This window comes from Lytechinus variegatus, chromosome 1 (genome assembly GCF_018143015.1).
Source record: "Lytechinus variegatus isolate NC3 chromosome 1, Lvar_3.0, whole genome shotgun sequence".
Lineage (NCBI taxonomy): Eukaryota > Metazoa > Echinodermata > Echinoidea > Temnopleuroida > Toxopneustidae > Lytechinus > Lytechinus variegatus.
Genome location: NC_054740.1, coordinates 93,636,203 through 93,662,690, shown reverse-complemented (window position 1 = coordinate 93,662,690; position 26,488 = coordinate 93,636,203). Strand labels below are relative to the sequence as shown.

General features: G+C 35.0%; 1 protein-coding gene across 1 annotated transcript; it reads left to right on the top strand.

Moving 5' to 3' along the window:
• Positions 1–5,404: 5,404 nt before the first annotated feature.
• Positions 5,405–25,473, top strand: LOC121428917 (E3 ubiquitin-protein ligase UHRF1-like). Its single transcript, XM_041625808.1, has 8 exons — positions 5,405–5,975; positions 15,644–15,802; positions 16,476–16,596; positions 17,562–17,735; positions 19,508–19,591; positions 20,013–20,120; positions 21,518–21,702; positions 24,046–25,473. Exons 1-8 carry the CDS (start codon positions 5,883–5,885, stop codon positions 24,124–24,126), a joined length of 1,005 nt encoding a protein of 334 aa, XP_041481742.1. The 5' UTR covers positions 5,405–5,882; the 3' UTR covers positions 24,127–25,473.
• The last annotated feature ends 1,015 nt before the right edge of the window (positions 25,474–26,488 follow it).

The window sequence follows — 26,488 nt, the reverse complement described above, 5'->3', positions numbered from 1 at the left end:
ATATATTTTCCTTGGGGGGGGGGGCAAAGCCAAAAAGGGGCCAATAGGGGCAATTTGGTGCAAACGTATATTTTCACCATGAGATTATTATCTGTGTAAAGAGGTTGTGTGTTTTGTAGTAATTGAATTGAGCAAAAAATTTAAGTGATCACTGATTGATAAATTAAATATTTACGTTTCATTTCTGCGAGCGTAGCGAGCAAGCGGTTGGGGGGGGAGAAGAAATCAAATCTGAAGATGTAAAATTCGCCTTTTTGGTCAATTACTGTTAAAAGGGCATCCTTGTGAGATGTTGCGATCGAATCACGTGCTCAAACTTTTGGAAATTTCATGAAGGCCTAGAATGATAATAATGATATAGATATTATCTACCCAGGGAAGCCACTTCAGTTCTGAAAACTGTTCTCCCAGCTATTATTTTTTTTTACAAGAATGCTTAGAATGTCCAGTTTTCAGGTTGGAAATCGGAAAATTTTGGCTCACGTTTCTCGCTCGCATCAAGTATTGTTTATTGAGGAACTCATTCTATTCCTGGTTACAAAAAAATATAAAATGTCCAGTTTTCAGGTGGAATATCACAAATTTTAAGCTTGCGGTTCGCGCTCTCATTATTTAGTTCGTGAGATATACATTCTATTCAGTCACTAAATGCAGTCCTTAAAACAGGTCAGTATATAAACAAATTACAGCTCACCCTCGAGTTAATAATTTCTTTAGAAAGATACACATCTTTCTCACGATTAAAAAAACTGTTCAGAATGTTTAAGTTCACGTCTTGTTACATGAAATGTATACTAGTTTGAGCTTGCGATTCGCGCTTTCAACATCTCACAAGGATCATTATTATTATTTTTATTACCAGCAGAAGCTGTTATTAAAAATGACATCCCCTCCAATACAAATCCTATTATCTAGAGGTTACTCGCACGCGACCAACACACTTGATCCCCTGCATCTTTAAACCATTTGCTTAGGCAGCAATCGCTCAGATAAAATCGAAATTAGCCTATGCTTGATCAGGGCGCCTATTCTTAATGAAATACATGCTTTTGGCCACAACACATGCATGTATCATCGATCGTCATTGCATAATATCGTGTAATCTTGTAATGACAACACCGTTTTTGTTACCAAAATGAATAATCTTTCATTTTCGGAAATACGAACCTTATTTAATTTTCGGATTAACGAACCTTATTTCGTTTTCGGATTAACGAACCTTATTTCGTTTTCGGATTAACGAACCTTATTTCGTTTTCGGATTAACGAACCTTATTTCGTTTTCGGATTGACGAACCTTCGGAATTACGAACCTCATTTTGTTTTCGGATTAACGAACCTTCGGAATTACGAACCTTATTTCGTTTTCGGATTAACGAACCTTCGGAATTACGAACCTTATTTCGTTTTCGGATTGACGAACCTTCGGAATTACGAACATTATTTCGTTTTCGGATTGACGAACCTTCGGAATTACGAACCTTCGGAATTACGAACCTTCGGAAATACGAACCTTCGGAATAACCGAACCTTCGGAATTACGAAGCTTCGGAATTACGAATGTATGCGGGGTAGGGGTATAGGGTGCGCTGATGGTCTTTACACATAGGTGAGAGGCATTGCTTTGATTTGGTTTTGGTTAGTTATGCACTTCTGGATTGTTGCTTTGAAATGTTCTTTGTCGACAATATTGATCGAGTAAGTTGTTCCAGCCCACATCCATGTTAATCCCTTGTCTTTTTTATTCCTCAATTTGATTGTCGCTAAAGTTTCTTAATCGTACGCAAATAAACGCTAAATGCATGAAATGAGTCCAAGAAATAAGTCATTTTTGTTCTCAATGAACCAATTCGCAGAGGAATTATGCACATATTTTCTGCGCTCTATATATCAGTATTATCATCATGATAATCACTTTTTGTACGATCTATTGATGTAAATCCCGGAGTTAACTAATTAAGACTTTTAGGGGCACGAGTGAATCGAATTCCAATTAAATCAACTTACAACACCTGACACTAGTTATGTTTATTCTGTGTTATAATTGTTCAAATATTGTTCTATTTGAAAAAAAAATGTGTTTATTTGTTCTTGATATCAAAATGTGATTTTTTTAGTGAATAAACAGAAAGTTTTATCTCTTTATAAACAAGCGTATTATCTCAACCGAATAAAGGGTAAGGACATAACGGGAAGCCCTCTTCTCCCGTATAATCCTGCATGTAAATATCTCACTGATTTAATCAAATAGAGATACTCTTCGACAATAATACATGTCCACCCAAACAAAAGGTTATTTTGAATAAAACAGAACAATCTAACAAGCATCACCCTACAAATTTCATCAACATCGGATGTAAAATAAGAAAGTTATGATTTCACAATGCACATCCTGGTCGGTATGCAAATCAGGGGACTGATTAAGTCATCCGCTCATTATGAAATGTTAAATATTCTCATTTTCCCCTCATTGTCATGAAAAAAAGAAAGTTTTATTCCTTTCTGAACATGTGAAATAACAATTGTTTTACATTTTATGGTTCAGTCATGTTGCTCCCTACTGTCAAATTTGTAAAAATTAAAATATTGCATAATTAATTTTGAACAATAAAACAAAAACAAAAGAAATGGCGAGTGAGCGACATAATCGACTATCATTTGCATGTCATTAATGCATACAACTATGTGAAAAATAAGCGAAACTTTGAAATGTTATAAGTATTTCTTTTCCGATTTTGATACAATTTTGAATGTTTCTATGTTGATTCAAATCGTTTTTTTCTTGGGTGGACTTGACCTTTATTGTGATGATAGCCATAATGATTATGGAAACATTTTTTTTTAAACAAACGTATATAGGACAAAGATCATTTGGAATTCGAAGGAACAGAAATTTGTTCCATTGTATCAGGCAAAATGATAAAGGAAGAAAGGAAGGAAGGAAGAAAAGGAAAGAGAAAGATACTAGTAGAGTGATAACCGGGAGAGAAAGAAAGAGAGAGGCGGAGAGAGAGGGAGGGGGGGGGGAGGAATTTGGGCTCTGTGGAAATAGCTTTCGGTATTATATTACAATCTACATTGGATGATCTCAAAATAATGTGCAATTATTAAAGGCGATGACCGGTTTCCGGTCAAAGGCGGGTTTACCCCCCCCCCCCGAAGATTTTAAGCACCGTTCGAATTCATGAACAAGATAAGAATACAAGTAAAGGAATGAGAGCACGCGATAAATTCACCTTATCATTATATAAAGCCTGAAAACGTGACATTGTAAGCAGAGTTTGAACACAATCTCCTTGCGTGGAGGGGGTGCTTAATAAATGCGAGCGCGAAGCGCGTGCTAAAAAGTAGATATATTGACTAGGAAGTATGAATATGACATATTATTTGACTGAAACTAATAGTGCAGTGGTGGATTGCCAGCTGAAATTTAAGTTGATGTGCTGCAAAACTAATTCCATTCGTTTATTTTCTCCACCCATCTCCGGTATCTAGCCTCTCTTTATTTCCTTTCTATTTTTTCTCTCGTCTCTTTCATTCTTTTTCTATTTATTCCTTTCTTCTAGCCGAAATTCATTAACTGTGTCACTACTTCTATGTTTACTGATAGAACCAATAAATTTTATGCTGCTTTTGATCATCGACCATTATTTCCATCGAAAAGATAAACAATAAAAGGTCAGAAAACAAAGAAATTCGAAAAAACAACAATAGAATGCTGTTGGTCTATTTATTAAGAGAACATTTTGTTTATAGAAACCCAAAAGAGTTTTCTTTCTTTCTTTTTTTTTTTTTTTTTTCTTTCTTTCTTTCTTTCTTTCTTCCTTCCTTCCTTCCTTCCTTCCTTCCTTCCTTCCTTCTTTCTTTCTTTCTTTCTTTCATTCTTTGGTCATCCCTTTGAGAGAATTATGCATACACATACGTAAATGCGTAAACGCCCCTGGTAACGATCATCATCCGCCTCTTCCCATCCTCTTAACAAGTGAAAATTGACGGTGATTCTACACAAGTCATGGGCGTACACGTGGAGGGCTCTTGCCCCCCCCCGCCAATATGAAGATACAAACTGTTTATATTTTATCTAAACGTTTTTGAAAATGTTTTTCTTATATTTTTCAAAAACGTTTCTAAAATGTATTTTAGGCATATTACAATGTTTTATAAAAGGATTTTTACATTTTTTCAGAAACTTAAAAAGTATTTTACTCAAAAATTTTTATGAAAAATTAAAATTTTAAGTAGACCCTATACATAGTTTTATAACCTTTTGAAAACTCAATTATTTTAACAGCGTTTTCGAATATTTTCACATCCAATGTAAAGCATTATATAAAGATGTTAGTAAAATGCTATTTATTTCTAAAAAATGTCAAAATACAAAAACGTAAATATAAGGATGCTTCTAATATATTTTTGAAAATTTTTCGAAAACAATTTGAATTTCTTTTTCGAAAAATATTTTGTTAAAATGTTGTATAGCTTCATATCAGGTCAAGAAGTTTATTATTACTGTCAGAATATCGTAATAGCGTTTTAAAATGTTACTTTTGCATCCAAGATATAACATTATAATGATGACAGTAAAATGTTTTTGTGTCTCTCTTAAATAAAAAAAAGTCAAAATTATTATGTTTCTAAAACATTTTTAAAACATTTTAGAGCCCAGAAAAACATTCTTCAAATAAAAGTTGTTAAAATATTTCGAAAACATATTGTCATGATTTTTACAACATTAGATTTTCTTTTTAAAATATTGTTTTTACATTTATTATGTAACATTATAAGACTTATTTTTTCTTGATAATCTTTCTTTCATATCATTTTAACATCAATAATAAGTTTAACATCATTAATAATATTAAAAAAAGTATTTTAAATGTTTTCTTGTTAGGCCATCAAAACATTTTATCATAATAACTTTTATTCAATGTTTAATATAAGGGGAATAATGCTTCATTTTCTCAAGAAATGTTTTTTAAAGCATTGCTAAGATCTGTCAAAATGTTATTATAACGTTAGGCCTATATGTTAGCTGGGATATGGGGCAACTATTCAAAAGCCGTGCTCTAATACTGGATTTTGCTCAAACCTTTTTATTAACAATATCTTTTATTATTTTTTTTCTATTTTCATAACAAACTTTTCGTCAGGGTAAACCCCTTTAAGAAATTCAATCACGAATTGTAAGGTTTTGACGGAAGACAAATTATCCACCTACCGTTATTTAATTTTGTCCAGGGCAGGTCCCAGGGTCCGCTGTCTAAGCTCATATTTTAATAGCCAAGTGTGGTCAATGTACGTTATTTTTGTATGAGATGGGATATTTTCCAGTCTCGTTTTCCGTTTCCCGCGAAAACTTGATCAGCTGATGGCGTGTTTATGCTAATTTCTTTTTAATTTTAACAACATTCGCACGTGGTAGCGCGGTATCGTGTAGACGTCCAGACTGAAGCTACAATCTCGGATCTCTTCCTAACAAACAGTGACATTTTGAAAAACTGACATTGACAGTCTGCTTTATCTATCTTAGGCTTTTGATTATATTTAAGTGGTGTATGTGGCATTTGTGTTCAGTGACTTTGATAAACTGAAACTGGTTCCTATTTTAACACTGCACTGCTGAAAATACCGTGCAGGGCAAACTCGCGTGGTGAACATAACAACTCAGCCCAGCTCCGCCAGGATTTTTCGCCAGAAGCTCAGGCATAGAATACCTGTAGCACTACCCCATCCCATCCCGGATCCCATCGTCAGAACGAACTCGAAACTGTTAGGCCAAGTTTTTAGTCTCGTCGCTCTCTATCTTACTGACTGTCTGACATAATTTAGGCGTGTCTACTATTAAACGTTACTAGACTAAGGCCTATAATTTTTCATTCATCATGCCGGGCGAATTGTCAGACTATGAAAAGCGTCGGCTGAAGAATATTGAGGAAAACAAGCGAGTTTTAGCTGGACTTGGCATTTTGAAACCGGTACGTCGACTCTTGCCTTGGTCTTATTTTTTCCATTGATCTTTATTTGTTGACCAATTTTGAAGTTTTTTTGTTAATCCATCTGTCTGGTAGAGCTACATGAGCCCATGATCATGATGATGGCTACCAATACTTGTCAGTGTCACTCACACATGCATGCGACGTTAGCTTGACTCTTGAGAATGGATTTTGACGTTTTCATTCATCACATGAATGAGGGAATAAAGCGTGCCAAAACCTTTAACAATTTATATTAATTACATCAATTTTTATCTTATTAAATAACTTAATTTGAAAAATATAGATCTAGTCGAAATTATGTAGGTCCTATAAAAATTATTTTTAATGCTTACCTCCAAGTCTCGGCCAAGTTACTCCGTCCGAAGATCCTTGATACTGATGTGGAAATTATGCAAACAATAATCAATTGTAGCCTATTCAAAACTTAACTGCCACTGAAGTGACCGGTGGCTGTGATAGCCATTATTTTCATTGAATGATTACCAAGAAATTGACTGATTATGATGATTTATGAAATAATTTTGATTTGATTTTGAGTGTTGATTTATGATTGATACTGTAGCGTAGGAAAAAGTTGATGCCCCAATTCAGAATTAATCATTAAATCAACATTCTGCTCTGGACTTCATATGTACATGACAATAGATCTTAGTCATTCAACAGAAGGAGAGGGGGGGGGGGGGTAAATGTTTTGTTGACCCTTATTCCATCAACCTACTTCTCCCACTTAAGTCCTATCTCATCCCCTATTCTCCCGACTCCCATGAACACATTGCTGAGAGTGAGATCCACATGATAAAGTTGAATGCTGTCCAAAAAGGGTAATTTGTGTTCACTCATGCATTAAAGTTCAATTTAATAATTTATGAAATTTGCTTTAACAAGCAAAACTGGTCACGGTTGATAATTTATCACAACGCCCTTAACTTTGCAAGTTCCAAAGGATTTGCCTCTCAAAATCTGACAGAAATTGGAAGGCTAATTCCAGCCCAGCCTAATTTTCATACCCTTTGTTTCAGTGGGCAGTGCTCGCTCAATAGTTTTTTCAACTTTTTGGTATTATTTAACAGTTGACTTTATTGGCTTCAGTAATATGTGTTTTCCCCAAAAAATGATATATATTTTTTTATTTGTCAGCTATTTCAAAAGTGTATAGTTTTTTTGGGGAAGCACCAGGGTTGGCGATTTTTGTGATTTTAAAAACAATTTTTTTTTATTTAAATCAGATTTTTTTTAATTTTTAAAAGTTCCTTCGAAAAAAAAAGCCCCTTACTCTTACAATGACATCAATATTGATGTTTTACATTTCACCCCTAATATTCTTAACCACATATTTTGTAATTAAAATCCAGTTAAAATGGACAATTAAAAATAAATTTGAGGAATCATGTATCTGAACTTAATTCTATCATACATAGGCCTATGAAGGATTATTCCATAGGGAATTCCCAGTGAGTAGAGAAAATTCCCCTCTGGGATTTTTCATTCAAATATTTAAAAAATCCATGAGAAAAAATCCCTTATCAAAACTGCCAACAAACCCTATGCCAATTACTAGTAAATTCATGTATATTGTAAGAGAAATAATTCAAATCAATAATTTTTTTTTCAATTAGTCACAGCTTTACAATAGTCAAAGAGAGACTACAACTGTATATGTTTAGGATCTTTTTAGTTTGATAAAAAGCTCTTCTCTTGCTACAGATATAGATGCAAAACTGTAAGTTTTGGAGAACAATATAAGAGATAGCTTAGTCTTAGGGTGACTATACTACATTATGTTACTGTGATTTTTTACATTAATCTACAATTTTTATTCCCATATTCTCTACAAAAAAATCTGTTTGATCCATGAAGTATGAAAAAAAAATCTACTTTTAACTTAAAGGATAAAAACTGCTTAAATTACAACATATGTATTACAAAAAGAAGTATTTTATTTTAAATGAGACACAGCTTACAACTGCCAATGATTGTAACTGAAGTACCTGCATCTTAACATTTAAATGCAGTGTTAAATGTTTATTCTGAGTTTTGCAAATTGTTATAGAGCTCTTTCCATTATTACATGCAGATCATACAAAACTTCCATTATTTGTAGCACTGAACATAAAATGGGCTGCAGTGACTTAAAAGGTTTATAAGAGAAAGCTTTTCTCAACAGTCAAATTATGACTGTACTACATTATGTTAATATGATTTTTATAATTATGTTATTTAAAACATCAAATGTATGATAAATGTAACAATACAAAATAATATGTTGATTATATGCAGGTATCAAGAAGTAGTTATGTGTAGGCGAAGGATCAAAACTGGAAAACTGCCAACAAACCTTTTCTCATTGACTTTTATATATTATATATATTTTTTTACAAACTGCTCTCTGAAAAGTCTTTGGATTATGTGAAAACTTTAGTTAAGAAAGAAATTGACTAATAATAACTGACAAAGAATGTAAAATTTCAGAATAAAAACTCGACATAATTTACAAAAAATGAGTACCGATTGACAACATACATCTGTAGTTTTTAAGGAATTATCTGATTTTATTAATTTGATTTTAATTTGTTTTAAGTAAATATGAAGACTCTGTTGATCTTTTGTTGATATAAAGTTAATTCAAAGTTTTTCAGTTGACTTGAAGAATTAAAACTGTATTGAACAAATACTTTGTCCATGATTTGTACATTTTTCAATGGAAGTGATTTAAATCAATGATTTTTAAAAAAAAAATCATGGTGATTTAAATCGCGATTTAAATCACGATTTAAATCAACGTGATTTAAATCCGCCAACCCTGGGACGCACTATAATTGAAGTATGCCATATTTTGACAAGATGATGATTAAAGTGGATTGACGAGCAAGAAAATAATGCTGAGCGCTTCAAATGCAGCTACATTTAACAGTACAAGCTTCAGAAGCGTAAACAAACCGGCTTATGAATAATATCACGCGCCTTCTTTAGGCCAGATTGATTTTGTCACTGATCGAAGGGCATGTACGTGAAGATCAAGAAAAATTCCTTATATTTAAAAAAAAAAGCAAAGAGAAGTCGCCAAAGGATCCATATGGTTTGTTAAGTGTCACAGCACAATGTGAAATTCTAGCTTTAATATAATCTTTTATTTGGGCAAAAGCCTATGAAAGCTTTGCATGTGTTGCGTGAATCATGTGCATTTGATATTCCTTCACACGCGAGATGAAATGAAATCATGGGTGCACTCATGTATCCATATTGTAAACTCTGCAATACAATAGCCTATTGTATTGCAGAGTTTATCATACAGACCTATTAATTAGGTTTGACCCTTGAACCCGCTTCGATATGACGTACACGTATGTAGCTTTGATGACCTGTATTATGAAGTGCCGTTTTGAAGAAAAATTCATAGATTAAAAATGTTTTTTATTAAATAATAAAATTTAAATATTGATTTTAAATAATTTTTATTGCAATAACAAAACTGGTGTAATTTCAAAGTTGATAATAAAAAACAACATCCAAAGCAAGATTTGATTGTATAGGCGGTGGCTACTAACTCAGCCACAATGCGTATTCTTTGCCAGATCAGATGTATCGCTTACATTCAGCATAACAGCCAAGACAATTACTGCAGTCTCTGCCTAGATTATTATAGGCTACAGACCACATTGATATTTAATAGGGACTGGATTAATCTGAATATCATTGGATAATGTCAAGGCAAGAAGAAGGACACAAGGGGCCTGTTGCATAAAACTTATTACCTGAGAAAACTCGGGTATTTTTACCTGAGTTTTTGCCCTGTGTTAAAGTTTGTTAAACCTTTGTTTTCGGTTTTTACTGGAGTTTTCTCAGGTAAATAGTTTTATGCAACAGGCTGAAGATGTACACTTAGCTTTATCAATCTTCACATAAATATCAGGATTATGATAAATATCAGGATTAAACGATTTCGGCAAATTTTTTTACATATTTATATTTTGTCAGTATTAGTGTGTTTATGGTGAAAGTTTGGTGAATCGTTATGATAATGTAGTGATTGATATGATTGAAACCATGAAAAGTGTTTGATAATATACGATTTCACTACCATTCCAATTGAAAAAAAAACATAGTCGAGAAGTAAGAACAATTATGAAAATGTTTAAAACTAAAGTTCCAATTTTACAAATAAATGGCTGAAAAGGGATTCAAAGGCCATATTTGTAAGAAATAATTAAGTGAGATAATACTCTACTACCTCTCTCTCTCTCTGTTTTGATCCTCCGTGTAAGAAATAATTAAGTGAGATAATACTCTACTACCTCTCTCTCTCTCTGTTTTGATCCTCCGCTCTTCGGAGATTAGCAATAAATCGCACTGGGATGAAATCTACATGTAGCTCATCGGTTAGCATTTGAAGAGTACAGGCGATGGGCATGAATTTTATATATATAATGAAGAGTCATCTTCAGGATGGAATCGTTAACAGAATGAGGAAGGGAAGAGTCATACAGCAAGAGAATGGCGCAAGTCATTTCGAAGGGATCCTGGGTGTTGAGTAGAGTAATTCTTAGAGAGGGTTGAAGAGCATCTTGTAAAAGTTTACTCACTTTGGCCAGAAAATCAGTGCGGAGATGGAGGGTTGACGGACAAGCAGCAATAACATGAGTCACTGTATCCTCATCATGGCAGAGAGGACATTTCGAATCAGTTTCTTTCTTGAGTTTGGTGAGCCGAGTTCGGGTGAGATATGTTGATGTCACAAGTTGTGCTCTGATGGTTAATGCCTGTCTGATGACAGTTGAAGGAGGATCCTTAGGGTAGAGATTCTTGGGGTAGTTTGAGAGAGGATTTAGTAGATGCACCAACTAGTGTAGTTTGCTCAGCAGAAAGAGAGATTGAATTTTTCACCTTCCGTTTCCATGAGTTGTAGGGAATGGGATTCATAATGAGGTCTTCAATGGTAGGAAGCTTATATTTGGCCAGGATGTTACTGAAACACTTCATAGATGGAGTCCCAATGTTGAGTGCATGAAGAAATGTACGGTACTCAAATCTGGAGCTGTCTAGATTCAGGAGTTGGCCAAGTCATAACAGCTTCTCTTGATCGATGCGAAGGTTTAATGGCAAGATCCCTGTCAATAAGAAGATGCTCTCATCTGCTGCTGAGACTGGGATGCCAAGGATCCGCTTCATTAGATGGGTCTGTGCACGGTTGAGCTTGGTTAGCATGGTCTTGTTGAGGTGCAGAATGGAGGTGCCATACAGCATTCGAGGGATGCAGTAGATGTTCCAGAGGTGCACAGAGAGGAGTGGAGCAAGACCTAGAGTAAGAGCACCAGCCCCATTCATAGCGTAGAATGCATTCAGACCCTTTGTAATGATACGATCTGTTAAATCTACATGTAGATGATTTGAAGATTTGATTATGCCAAGATGCTCATGTTCATCTTTACGAGATACTGTGGAGTTGCCCATTGTCCACTCCTGCTGGATGTCAGTTTTACCGGCATTGACCACCACAACAGCACTTTTAGAGGGATTGATTTTATATCATCACTCTTTTGTGTATGTATACATGAGTTATGGTCAGCATCTCTTGAAGTTCAGACGGGATGTTACTTATCAAGGCGACATCATCAGCCAGTACAATGACTCCTGAGTATCGGTCGTTGATAGTACAGCCAAGTCGACTGTTTTAAAGTCTCTTGATGAGTCCATCAATAAAGAGTGTGTAAAGGGTTGGAGAGAGAACTCCTCCTTGTCTAACTCCTTGTTGGATTTGTATGGTATGTGTGACTCTTCCATCCCAGAAAACTTGGCTTTCCATTCCCTTATACAGGTTCTGGATGATGCGATAAATATCAGGATCAGGGTTCTGAAGTTTGTGAAGTAGACCGGCATGCCAAACCTTGTCGAATGCTTTCTCTGCATCTAAGAAGCAAACGTAGGAGGGCCTCTTCATTGCTCCAGAGACTTCTATGCTGAGTTGTAAGCATAGAGCAGTTAGCTGACAGGAGAAGCCCTTGCAAAATCCAAACTGCAGCTGATCAGGAATATTACAGATGGAAAGCTGTGTCTCGAGACGAGGTTTGATACAGGTTTCCAGTAGCTTGGTGATTGTAGGTGTTAGTGTGATGCCTCGGTAGTTGCGGGGATCAAGTGGACTTTTCCCCTTACCTTTATGGAACGGCAAGATGATTCCTGTCTTGAGAGATTTCAGGCAGTGTCCACTTTGCAAGATTAGGTTCAGGATATACAGGAGAAACCTTCGAGCAACTGTGCCTAGGTGTTTGATATGTTCTGTGGTAATGTTGTCGGGACCACTTGCTTTGTTGAGTTTAAGAGAGTTTATGGCAGCTCGGAGGTCAGGATACTTGAGACGTGTTTGAAGATGGCCATGCAATGGACTTGAGTCTCTCGTGGCGTCACAATGAGTATCATCTGACAGTGGGAATGAGCAGTTCGTATCGTTTTCCGAGGAATGTGAGGAGTCACTAGCTAAGTCACTAAAGTACTTGTGCCATCCAAGAATGACTTCTGTGTCTTTGTATGTACATTCATCATATTTCAAGGTAGTAGTTGTATTCTGTGACTTCTGACCTCTGCTCTTCTTTATCGGTCGATAAAAAAGAGATTCATCACACAGGGAGGCTTGTTCAACTTGCATGTGAAGTTTCCTAAGTTCGATAGCTCTTGCTTGTCTGAGGCAGCTTCTGAAGGCTTTTTTCAGATTAAGGTGATCTTCATACAGACTACCTGACTTAGTACCTGAGTCTGAGTGCCAGGATTTCCTTGCTTCTTGAGCAATGTAGTAAGCTTTCGCTACTTGTGGAGTCCATTCGGGTTTGCCTTTTTTCTTCTTGGAAAAGTTGGTGTGTGGAAGAGAAAGTGACGTTTTCAGCATTGCTGAGTTGAATTGATTTAGAGTAGTGGCTATAAATGAGTCACTCTGCCAGCAGGATTCTGAGAATGATTGGAAGAGGAGAGAAGCTGCCCTTTCCATGGGATAGGTGTATTGATCCACAATCGTTTGACGATCAACAGAGTGCCACTTGATCTTAATCCTGGATAGGGGGACACTATTCTGCCTTCCGCAAGCTGTGCCATTTCTTATTTTTAGAGATTGTAGTGAGCGATTCGTGATGACCAGCAGATGATCAGAAGTGTTGATCAAAACATCTGTTATAGTATTTGTGTACAGAGGGAGATCACCAGCTGGAATAAGGAAGCCATCAATGCTGGATTTCTGCCTTCCATCATCTGAGCGGAAGGTGAAGTCATTCTTGCTGCAATGAGCAGCAGTAAGACTTATAAGTGATTGCTCATTCATAAAGTCTTTCAGGATAGAGCATGTCTTCTTGCTTTTTGATGTGGAGACAATATCAGCATTAAAGTCACCGATTATGGCAAAGGAGGATGAAGGGTGATTCTCCTGGATTTGCTGAATACAAGCAAGGCAGTTGAGATAGTCTGTTTGGTCAGCTAGAGAAGTTCCACATGGTAGGTAACAGGAGATCACTACAAGAGTCTCAGAAGAGCAGCGTAGCCGAATGAAGGCAGCTACGATTCTTGAGGGTTCACTTTTTATTTCCTTGCAAGATTCGATGAGACTCTTCCTTACGAAGAGAGCAACGCCACCTTTACCTCTTGTTTGAGGTCTGTAGAATGAGTCACACATTTTGTCGGCATTTTTGCAGATGACCATGTGATCTGAACTGATAGTTGGTAGAATGTTGGTATTTACCAGCCAATGCTCCTGGATTCCAAGGATGTCGATAGTCTTCAGACTTTCCTGGAGGAATGTAGTAATGGTAGATAGCCCTCGGGTATTGAGTGTTCCTAAGACAAGATTGGATTGGTCAATAGAATGTTTCAGTGCTTTTCTTGGTTTCGGCTGAGGTTTATGTCGAGTCGGACTAGGTGTTGTATCTACTGGGGTGACGCAAGTGTTGGTTGTTTTCGTAATGGAGTTGTTAGTAGAAGGTGGAGGCTGGTGTCTGCACTCTATGATTTGGTGATGGAGAAGCCTTAAGCTTTGAGACCTGACTATTCCTGGGATGCTCAGTGGTTGGGTCAACATGTTCAGAGCCGTGGTCGTAAGATGGTAGACTTTCTCCAGCAGAGCAATGTGGGTTAGGGTTGAGGCCCGGCCAACTACCGGTAGTCTAGTTTTGATAATCATGCTGCGATTTACCAAAGCTTCATCAAATTAATGTCCCTTATCTTCTGAAACTTATGACTTCATAATTATTTCAGTTTTCATTGAGGAATATGCCAAGTTGAAACTTTTCCACTGATGTAGACAAACATTTTCATGAAAGAAAAATACACTATGAGAAAAGTTGGCCTCTCTCGTGGGCCCTTGGCCTCATGGGAAAATGATCGGCCCTGTAGACGCTTGGCCTTGTTAACCCTCCGCCTCTTCGGCTTGCCCCAGTTTTACTAGAAAAAAATTAAAACAACGTTTGCCATGAAATCAACATTGAAATCTACTAAGGTTAAGTTTTTGAAATGTTATAACTTTGAAATTGAATCCAGATCTAGGCCTAGTCTATTTCTGAATAGAACATCGTTTCTACAGAAGACATTTGTTTTTACTGGTCCAAAATTATGGAATTCTTTTTCAAAGGATATTATACAATGTAATTCAATACAAAATTTCAAAGGAAAACTTAAGAAATATCTTCGGAATCCATATTAGATTATCGTTTCTTCACAAAGTAATGTAATTCAGAACTTAACATGTAAATGTGTTAGTTTCTCTTTGTATACATGTTTAATCGTTTTATGATTTATGTATACAGTGTATATATCTAATCATTTATTTTTTGTTTATTTTTTATTCATTGTATATACATATATAAATTGTTTATTTCTTTATCTTATTTTTATATTCATAAAATGTTCCTATGAAAGGGGGCCTTCACCCTACATTGTCTACAAGCTCTGCATTTTGGTTGGTCTCCTTCTCTTTCGATTTCATAGCATTATTGTATTATAAAAATGATTTAAATGTTATGTTTTGTAAATATCTATATTGAACTATCATTGTCAATATAAAAAGATTGAAAGAGAAAATAAATGAATTGAACTGAATTCATAAAAAATGGATCTAGACTAGGGTATAGACCCTATGCTACTAGTAAACAAGTATGTCTATCTTTGAATAATTTTCATGACTTTCAAGTCATATGATCATGGTCAGAGGTTATTTGAGGTCAATGAGCTTAGGATTTTATAATGATGTGATTTCATTTTGATAATTGCTTTTATTAAAGTCAGCATTGGATTGCATGTACGATGCAGGCGAGACTGCTTGAGGTTTCACTTGTTTTGTTTCTGTTGGGGTATCTCTTGAAAGAACTCTGCAAAGCAGCATTTCACTGCTTCGCCTAGCTGGTATAACCAATTGCATGAAATATCTTACGTACATAGAAGGCCAATCAGTCATCTAGTGGCTGACCGTTATAGACAACAGAATTACTCTCTGGCCTTTTTGGTTAAACTGGAGATGAAATAATGGCATAGCTGGGATTTGAACTCGCAGCCTTTCAATCTTGAGTCCAATGCTCTAACAGCTAGACCACATGACCCTTGATTGTTTATCTCTGTACATTAAAACAAAGTAAAATACACAAGATAAATTATGTACATCTCTTCATTCCCATGGACAGTTTATTGCTCCAAAGAAAACAAGCGGGATTAAGAGGAAGCGTCCATCGACTGCATCGCCAAGAACACCTAAGACACCACGATCAGCGGATGCTGGACCCGATGGAGGCAGTGGATATTCAGACTTTGGCAGAAGGCAATCTCGCAGGTTGCGGGGAAGGGTAAGTAAGAAAAGCTTACATTCAAATAAGGCCTATTACTATCTCTGTATTCCATCAACTGATGTTTATAAAGGACAAGTCCACCCCCCAAACAAAATGAAAAATTTGATTAGAGTAAAAAGAGAAAATCCAACAAGCATAACCCTGAAAATTTCATCGAAATTGGACGTAAAATAAGAAAGATATGCCATTATAAATTTTCAATTTCACTTTATAATTATAGTCATCCTGGTCAGTATGCAAATGAGGCAACTGAAGACATCACCCATTCACTATTCCTTTTGTATTTTATTATGGGAAATATGAAATAATAGTATTTTGAATTTTTTCATTTTGTGAGAAATTTATTTATTCCTCCATGATTCTCCATGAACAAATGGAATCAGGGTTGTGATAAAAAAGTTTTTATTTAAAAGAAAAAAACATAAAATGTTTATCATGTTTATTGTTTTAAAATGTTTTAAATCATTTTAAATTATATAGTCTGATTTATGTTTTAAATGCATTTTTGGAGTTAGTAAGAGATGACTACAATTTTTTATACTGAATTTTTAACAGAAAAGTTCGTATTTCCCCCTAAATTTCTAAATGATGGAAATTGAATGCCTAAAAAAAGAACATGTATTGCATTTCATAAGTTTATTCCTCATACATGTTATATCCTAATATCTAGCAACCAGTGGAAGGGAGTGATGTTGATCTAGAATCTTTGGATAACAGCCTTGATTACCAAGATGTAGATTACAAACCAATCAAAAGAACTCCTAGAGAAAACACCTTTGGAGCTATACCAGGTATTAAGCAGAGTAGTGTAATAACAAGTTGTGTGACCAGGCTGGGACTTTTGGCTGCTCCATGGGGGGAGGGATGGATTGAATCCAACACCCCCCCCCCATCTTGGCTATCCAACTGGTATAATGGAAGAGTGTAAAATAATTTACTAGACTATATTTAAATCTTCCTAAATACTCTATTTTCCGGTAAATGAACCACTTTTTCCCCCTCTTTAAAATAAAAAAAGTCAGGTTCGTCTTTTAAGAAAAGATTCATCCTCAGTAATATGAAAACAGCAACTGCCTAGCCAGGATTTAATTTTGGAGGGGGTGGTGAGTGCATGCGAAGCGCGCTCCCTAAGGGGAGGGGGAAGTATTTTGATATCATCAAATTCAAATCAAAAGAAGGCATCTCTTGCGTTTCTAGTACCCTTATCAATTTGAATATTGACTTGCTGTGATAAAGAAAAATTGTTTTTGAAAAAAATTATGAGCTACCCCCAAAATGGGAAAAAATAAGAGAATTTGTAACAATTCCTCTTTCTGTGGCCTTGATGCCCTATGGTAATCCTGTGTATGTGTTCCATTAAAAAGTATATTTAACTATTGATGACCTTTATTAATGACCTGGGATACCCCCCTACTGCCTGCCTGTGTCTTGAAGGACCCTTAAACAAATCCCTTGTCCATTTATATTTTGAATTCAAGCTCTTCCCCACTCCCTTTTTTACCTGTCTATTCTAGAAAGAGAATATTAGATTACCAAATTTTCAAGACAGAGAGATAGATGTTATTAGATTGATTTTAAATGTGAAAGTTAATCTTCTTCCTCCTTACACCCAGATCCCATACCTATTACAAGAATATTTTGTATAAATGGGAGATACATTATGCGGGAAAGTGAAAGGAGGGGGTAAGAAATCTGTCAAAAGATAATTTTGCTGTTAATAATTTATCTTTTGCTATATTTGGTGGTTATATTGTAGGTATTGAAATTGGAACTACATGGGAGATGAGAATGGAGTGCTCTAGAGATGGCGTACATCGACCTACTGTATCTGGTATCCATGGCAATGATGAGGGTTGTTACTCAGTAGCATTGTCTGGTGGCTATGAAGATGATTTAGACATGGGTGAATGCTTTACATTCACTGGACAGGGTATGTTCTTTCCTGTTATTGAGATACACAGCTGGTTAAAATTTATTTTCTTTTGTGCTTTACATTGGCAACAGTTATTAATTTTATTTTAATTTTTATACTATGAAAAAGTAAAAATTATATTAAAAGAGTAAATTAACAAAAAGTGATTTTTCTGTTTTCAACAAAATAACATAGTTGTAAATTTCAACTATGTTATGATTAGCTCAAGTCAGCATCAAGTGATTTAACCCTTATTAAATTGGGGGGGGGGGTTGATTTGACCCCCCCCCTTCCTCGACAAATTTTGCCACTATGCAGCTGCGTAAATTTTTTTGACTGCGCCGCTCACCGACTATTTTTACTTTCAAGTCTTGCGTATCTAATGAGACCGATTTTTGCATTACGCGATATTTTGTAAGCGCATGTCGGTCCCAAAATTGCTCAAAAACATGATTACGTGTACAAAGTCAATGCAAATTGTGTTTTTCAACCGAAAATCATAAATGTATGATTACTTTACTCGTGTTAGTATAAGGATTTATTTTATGTAATTGATGATTGAAAAAGGGTCCCCGACAAAGTAATTTCTTTGAAAAAAAGCAATGAAAACTTCTGTTTGAAAACACAAAGAAATGCATAAGAATTAAAAACAGCTATAAGATACATACATGTAGGAAATTGATTATTTTTTGGCAATTTTTTTGTAGCATTTTCTTAGAAATGTAAAAATCTATATGTTCACCAAAAATTGGCATTCTACATTGTACTAGCTATACAAATTAAGTTCAAGGCAAAGATAAAACAAAAAATAAAAAATTAGGGCAAATTTCATACACTTATTTGCATAATTAATTAATTAATTTTACTATGACAGTCTTGCAGTTTACTCTATGTGCGTGCAAATTTTCGCGGCAATCGCGCAATCGATGGGCGAGATCTGATGTAATTGCTTGACGAATCCATTAGATTGATCAGAGTAACACTTTGAATTCCTTATTAGATGTTTGAATCTGAGTGTAAATTATGTTTTAGATTCAGTAGATGCTGAATCTCCCAGCCTCTTTAGTGTCTTTTATATTGCATGAGCTGCCAATGTTTGTATGAGAGGCCTTAATTTCCTTGCAGTTTAGCAACTTTCTGCTAGAGAGCATGCGTAGATAGGGGGAAAAAAGGAAGAAATATTGAAATGAGACATTTAATTCCAAGCACAGGGAAGAAGAATATTAAAAGCACACTTCATGCCTTACCATTGATCTGCATTCTGATTTGAGGATTAACCTTGTAAAAGTTTATACAAGTATTGTTATCTGAGGAAAACTCTGGTATGAATCCACAAAAAAAAGTGAATTATACATATAGCAATCGTACTATCGGCTACAATTTGAAACCAATTGCACCTTTACTCCAAAACAAAAACTTGCAGTTATCAAACATTTTGATATTAGTATTGTTTCAGTTAATTTGAACCTCAAATGAGACGATTCTATTCCTTTGTATTTTCAGGAAATAATCAAATAATCATTTTGTTCTGGAATCCATTTGTGGACCAGTAGTGAGGTATGCATCAACCATTCAGTAGAACTGAAGTTAAACTTTAGGTTTCAATCACTTGAGAGAATTGTTTTTATTTATGATGGTTGAGTACACTGTTGTCAACAAATCTCTCTGGATTAACATGGAGTGACTATAAAGGGTGCATCTATTAAAAAATGCTTGGAAGTTTAAAATACTGTACATAAGGTGAAAGATATTTCATGTTCTTCTTCTATTGACCCTTGTGTGTTAATCAGGTGGTAGAGATCTTCGAGGCACCAAGAACAATCCTAAAAACCTTAGAACAGCTCCACAGTCTAAAGACCAGACCTTAGAAAGAGGTAGGTAACACTTTGAATATTCTTCAAAATTATTTTCTGTACCCATGCTCATAAATCATAATTTTGTTACTAGCTCGGCCTTGTCATTTTAATTTATTAGGGATTTAATCATATGTCATACTGTAACATTACATATCACCATACTTAGAAAAAGTCTGACTCCCATATTATCTCCATAGTTATACTTGGTTAATAAAAGGTCTGAAATTTAATATAAGGAAATTTTTCAGTTTTTGGTGATATCTTGCGTTTCTTTTTTTGGTCAACCACTCTCTGCTAAAAAAATGAAAAGAAAAAAATAAAGGTAATTTTGCCCACCCCCCCTCTCCATTTCATATTTACACCAGTTTATGTGTGGGCTGAAAGTACTTTTCTGACTATGTTAATAATTCCTTAATCTTTAATTGAATGTTATTTTCAGGTAATCTAGCTCTTAGTAAGAATGTTGAAACAGGTAATCCTGTTCGTGTAATCAGAGGTTACAAGTCGGATAGTCCCTACGCACCGGAGGATGGCTATCGTTATGATGGTGAGAAACATGTCTTAAATCGTCTGGGGGGTGTATGTTGTCTTAAAGACCCAGACTGAACCCCAAAATGAAATTAGCAAGTCATATATAGATTGAAAGCTTATAAACTACTAAACACAGCAGTTCAAGCTTTATGCATTTTCACCGTTTATCAGCAGAGTATTTTGCTTAATGATAGCTCCAATTATGGAACTTAAAAAAAAATGAGCTTGTGCGTTTTACTGGTTTCAAGACTGTGATATCATGCTTTGTTAGAAGCATGGTGATTTCATGAGTTTTCTCCTGTTGAAATTACACTTTTTTTTCTGTACTTCTATCACAAAGAGTTATCAAAAAATAAATATTTTTCCCAAGCTTGGATTGAAGAAATCAAAAGCTTTGGACTAATTGTTTTCCATGTTGTATTTCCCGCTTATTTGGAACAGCATTCCAAATCTATCAACAATCAGATTATTTATAACATTTCCTGACATAGCACTTTAGGCGTAATAAGAGCCAAATAAAGAAATCACACACAAGAAAAACAACTAGTGACAAGTTTTCATCCATTTTGGCACTGAATAAATAATGAAATAAATATAATCCATTTTTTTATGTACAAGTCTATGGAATCACAAACCTGAAACAGTGTAATTCAGGTCGTTCAATAGATCAATAAAGCTTTTTGTTGAAAACCTGTTAATATTAGCATTTTGTAAGCAAAAGCTGTGATTAATAATAAAAACTTACATCTTTGTACTATGTACATGTAGGTTATATACTTCCCATTTAAAGTGAATTTCATTTTTAGCTCCAGTTTGAGTCTTAAACGCATGTACATACAAGAATCAAAGAGATGAGAACTGTTTGTTTCTGGATAAAAGATACTGCAGTCATTGTCACCCTTTACAAATGTTTTCTTATTTTATTTCCTTGAGGATAGTGTGCAAAAATAATTTATTCTTGGGCCTGTTTCATAAAGGCCTACAATTTTTGTAACGTCCATGTAAACCTGTATTTTTATTGGCTACTGAGCCCTGTTACGATGGTACAATGGTTACCAAAGTTATGAGTCTTTTGAAAGTGGGTCTAAGTATTGAATAGTGGGTGAAACTTGCTGTATCACTTCATTAATGTTCACCAATTGTGGAATAGGAATCCTAGAATAACTACTACCGTTCCTTGTGTGACCTTTTTTGTTAGTGCATTTCCTGATACTTTGATAGTGTATGTTTATGTAAAGTCATTTTTCAAATCTGCTTGATTTCTTTGTCCTCTGACTTGGCTATCTTTATATCTGTTGGTGATGAATCTTTTTTTTATTGGATTTACCTCACTATAGCAAATATCAGGAATAAATGACCTAAATGTAATAAAAAAAAATCAATGACCTTTGACCCTTTTCCTAAACCTTTCAGGTCTGTACACAGTTGAGAAGTTTTGGTTCACCACTGGTCTGTCTGGTTTTGGTGTTTATAAGTTTGCTTTCAAACGATGTCCTGGTCAAGCCCCACCCCCATGGGAGGTAGATGATGATAAGAGAGAGAACGAGGAATGTTCATCAGACAGTGGCTTCACTGAACATTCAGAGGCCGATAAAGAGGTATACCCACTACCAGTTGGATTGTATAAATTTCTTTATTTTTTAAATTTCATTCACATCTATTTAGTCTAAGATCCACTTAATCATTTCAGTTTTCCCAATAGGTCTAATTCAAATGAGACCAAGTGGATGTTACAATTGGAAATTAAGAAAATGGAAAACAGTGTGAAATGATTGTGTGCACAGAATGACACAAGAATGTATTTAATAGATGGAGCTATGTTTTTATCAAATTGCCAGCCTACAGAACAAGCTTGGATCAAAGTAGAGGGTTAACGTAAGCAAGTAGACCCAAATGATATGATTATGAGACCAACTACTAAAATACTGTATGAATAAAAGTCAGAATCTACATTAGAATATAGGGCTGGTAATGAATTAAATGGTATTAGAATTATGTGGGAAACTGAAATTGAAGAAAGTGAAAAACATGTTAATAGCAGTTGAAATGATTTTTATTCAATTTTTCTCTCAGCAAATCTTTCAACCACAATTTTTGTAAAATAATACACACCGTATAAACATATGTACCTGCTTTATTACCAGCTTGCGTTAACCCCATGTTACAAGCCAATGACAATATAATGTGCATTCATCAGGTGTTTCAACAATACAGACATTCTAATTTGATGACAGTTTCTCAGAGCCACAAGATAAAGTCGGATTCTAACTTGGCTTGTCCAGTTCTTAATGATGCATTTGTATATTTTGTGAGCATAACGGGTATCATCGAAGACAGTTAACAGTAATTTGAGAAATATCAGATATCTTGGATTATCCCAAGAACATGCATAAAGTTGTCACTGAAGTGGCACAACGTCCCAAAATCATATGAAAAGTCAATTTTGAGTTTCAGTTTTAGTATTCTCTAGCTATGGTCTATCATTTCAACAAAATTTTGAGCACAATTCTCTCTAATTAAAGAGATAAAGTAAAAACTGACACAAGTCTTGAAATCCTTTGTAAAAAAAATGCATGAAGTGGCCCAAAGGTGCGGCGCCGTTCCTACGCACAAAATGACAATTGTGTTCAGAATCACTGCAACGTCAAGATTTGATATTTGTTCGTTCGATACATTTTTGACATGGAATGCAGCAGTAGATACCTGGCTGTAGTCTGTTTAACTTCGCAATCATATAGCAACAGGTAGTTGAAAATGTAAAATATCTTTATTCACGTTTATCTCGAAAAGTGATTACACACATCAACGGTCGCATGTGCCACTGTGAATTTGGTGACGTTGCTGAATCCACATCGTGGCACAACGTCCCAAAATCATATGAAAAGTCAGTTTTAAGTATCTTTCTGTTTTAGTATTCAATTTTAAGTATCTTTCTGCTTTAGTTTTCCTTGGCTATGGTCTATCATTTCACCGAAATTTAGAACCCAAATTTTCTCTAGTTGAGATAATGAAAGTCGAAAAAACGACACTACTCACACTAGCCTCAAAATCCTTTGTAGAATAATCCACGAAATGGCATGCACGTGCACACCATTTCTCCGTACGCTGAAGTTATATTTTCCACAAAATGACACTTGTCATGCTTGTGTTTGAATCACTGCTATGTCAAGATTTAATGTTCATTCGATAAAATTTTAACATGGAAGGCAGGAGTTGATACATTGTACCTGGTTCTTGGTATACATTCTTCATTCTGTTAAACTTTACAATCATGTGGCAACGGGCAGTTGAAAATGTAAAAATCTTTAATCGCGTCTATCTCAAAAGTGATTTCGCGCATCAACGGTCGCGTGTGTCACTTCGTGGATTCGCAACAAATTATGTTACAAAATATGTTCATAATTTATTATATGATATATCTTTCATAATGAGTGATCTCTAAAAAAGTGCAAACTGTCAGAAAATGTTGAAATTAGTCAATTTTGTAGGTAGTTCTAAAATTATATATATTTTTTTCATTTGTTCATAAGTTATTGGAAATGTGCAAAAGAAGAGACAAAAATAGTGAATTCTGGAATTTCACTTAACGTGCAGGAGCCAGTTTGATCAGAAGGGTTAACATCGGCATGCCACATGGAATGTCAAACCACTGTAGAATGCTTTGACAATGATTTGTATTCCTATAGGTTTTTTAATGTAATTTGCTTGATTTTCCTTTTTCTTCCTAACACACCCCTGTTATTACATAAATGAAAATAGTCTTTCAATAAAAAAAATCCATCTCATTGCATAAACAATTACTATAGCCTTTTGTTGTATTCTAAATCTGTGTACCACCTGATTTAGGTTTCTTTCATAAAAAGAAACACACAATTAGATTGAAAATATAATTTCACGATTGACTGTAATATGATGTTTATCTCTTTTTATACATGTTTCAGGTGGATGAAGAAAAGAGTAGTGATACTGCTGAGGATGTTAGTGAACTTTCACCTGCCAGTAGTCCTCTAAGCTCTCAATGATTGGTCAAATTGATATGATGTCATCAACTATCAAAGCTCTGATTGGTCAATCATTGCATCATTATGGAGTTAGCAGCTGTGATTGGTTCATTCATTGTGTAGATTGAATTGGTCATAATGTATATTGTTCTGATTACTACATTGCTAGTGTTAATTGTGATCTTATCATTCTTAATACTGGTTAAACACACCGAAACAACCTAATTCAATTAATAGGATGGAGTATCCTGTCCTTTTTGCTTGCATGATGATCATATTTTTGTTGGAAGTTTATGTATTGCCTGCAGACAAAACTGTGTGCAGTCTGGCTTGCCATGAGCATACATGTAGATGTAATGCTTGCCCGATTGGTTAATGCATTCTGGGGCCTGTAACTCAAAGCTTGGCGATAAATTCCAAAGAACACTTCTCACTGGTTCATAGCCGGCAATTTGAACCAAAAGCGCAATAACATTGATCTTGATTGGTCTATCGATTTAGCAGTGATCACTAATCATTGTGTGACAGACATCAGATCACCTTGTAGATAACTTTAATCTTGTCCACAGACGTCAGTCGTGCCATGAAAGCTTTAAGCTCACAAATTTTAATTAAGTTTGTTAGCATCTCCAGTGTTGTATTTTTCTTGTTTTCAGTACTTATCTTGAGTAGCATCATCACTTGATATTTTCTGATCATTCAAGCCTTTTTCTACATTATTTTCAGAGTGAAATTGGACAGTTGTCTGAAGGTCTTTATTTCTTCTTTGAATGAGTTATACTAACATTGGAAAGAGGTTTTGTACTTTAACACGCAAGTGATTTCTGCAGAATAACAATTTGAACCAATTTCATTGAGGTTTGCTTATAAAACTTTTCTTATAGCCTTCCTCTGTGAAGATCAATGTAGTCTGCATCTATCACTATGTAAGGTCTCATAGGTGTTATGCAATGCAGAATAAAAATCATTTGACAGTGATACTTTCTCCCTACAAATCCATCAGAGTACTTGTAACGACACGTTTGTGTGAATAATTTATTGAGATCATATATCAAGCTTTCTACAATATATTCTACTCTTTAGGTTATTGTCTTGTTTTGTAATTAGTTTATTTCTGGATAAGAAAGGGAAAGATTACCTTTGATTTTATTTCATGAGAGAATCATAATTTTTTTCTCACCTCCCCCATGACTCTGTATGAGATGCTGGTCTTTGAACTCTTGCACATTTTACTGCCCTGAATTCACAAAGACTGTTTTTAATCAGTGATATGGTTTATGCAGGTTTCATCCTGAGTCACAGTTAATTCGTAATGTTTATTAGGAAAGCGTTTAAGAGAAATTCCAGTAGTTGCAGTAAACACTGATTTCATGAGAAAGTCTGTAAAACCAGGCTTAATTGTCAGTATATCATCGAGGATCTAGATCTTGTACAGTTACATAAACTGAACTTTGTAAAATCTTAAAATCTACGCTGAAAAATGTTCAGACTGAAGATCCCCAACACAGATAAGCGCACGTGGGACAGTGTATAATTATTGCTTCGAATGTCGGGCCCGACTCTCTGCCCGAATCCTGTGCTTATTTGCTGATTTCTCAGCGATTAAACAATTTCTTCCAGAATCCTTTGGCACATACGTTTTATTTATACAGACACTTTGGTGGTCATTTCATTGCAATCTGTACAAACTCATTTTGATATCATTACCAAAACTAGCATTTACCTTTAAGAAAAATACATGATTTTATAACAGGAACTTAAATTGACACTTGTTCCTTATGTTGATGTATTAATGACCTCACTGATTTTGGAAATCAGTTGACACATGCAGTGGATTCATTAATTCAAAACAGTAACCATAAACACTATCCTTTAATACAGTAACCTTATGAACAATCATCAATTTAGCGCTTTGATAATTGCACTGAATGAAACGTAATCAAGGCAAGAAATCTACATAAAACATGGTTTCAAACCACAGATTCAAAACAACCTTTGTGAATTTGGCCTGATGTGTTCTGACTTCATTTTGGGTCTAGTCAGTGAAATATTGTTGCCATTGTTGTTGATGTTAAAAACAAATATTGTTGTTGCTTGTTATATACGGTAGCCATTTGGCTCACACATTGGTTTTAAGGTAAAGATGTGTGAGACACTTATTTTGTGTGTGTCAGAAATTGTGCTGCAATGGTATCAATATATTAGGATTTGTCTAAAAAATTAGGCCAAAATCTTGCGGTTCAAATTACTTATCAGTTTTAAACAAGTTCTCATGATACTGTGCTCACACATAGGGTTTTGGGTAAAGATGGGCAAGACATATTTCGAGGATATTTGAATTCCAGTTTATCGTGGCTAAGCCGTGTACCAGAATAGCCTGGTG

Excerpts from the sequence above, each read along its gene's own strand:
- LOC121428917 (XM_041625808.1), top strand. The coding sequence starts at position 5,883 with ATGCCGGGCGAATTGTCAGACTATGAAAAGCGTCGGCTGAAGAATATT. Across the intron at positions 5,976-15,643 it reads GACTTGGCATTTTGAAACCG|TTTATTGCTCCAAAGAAAAC; the intron begins GTACGTCGACTC and ends TCCCATGGACAG. Across the intron at positions 20,121-21,517 it reads GGATGGCTATCGTTATGATG|GTCTGTACACAGTTGAGAAG; the intron begins GTGAGAAACATG and ends TAAACCTTTCAG.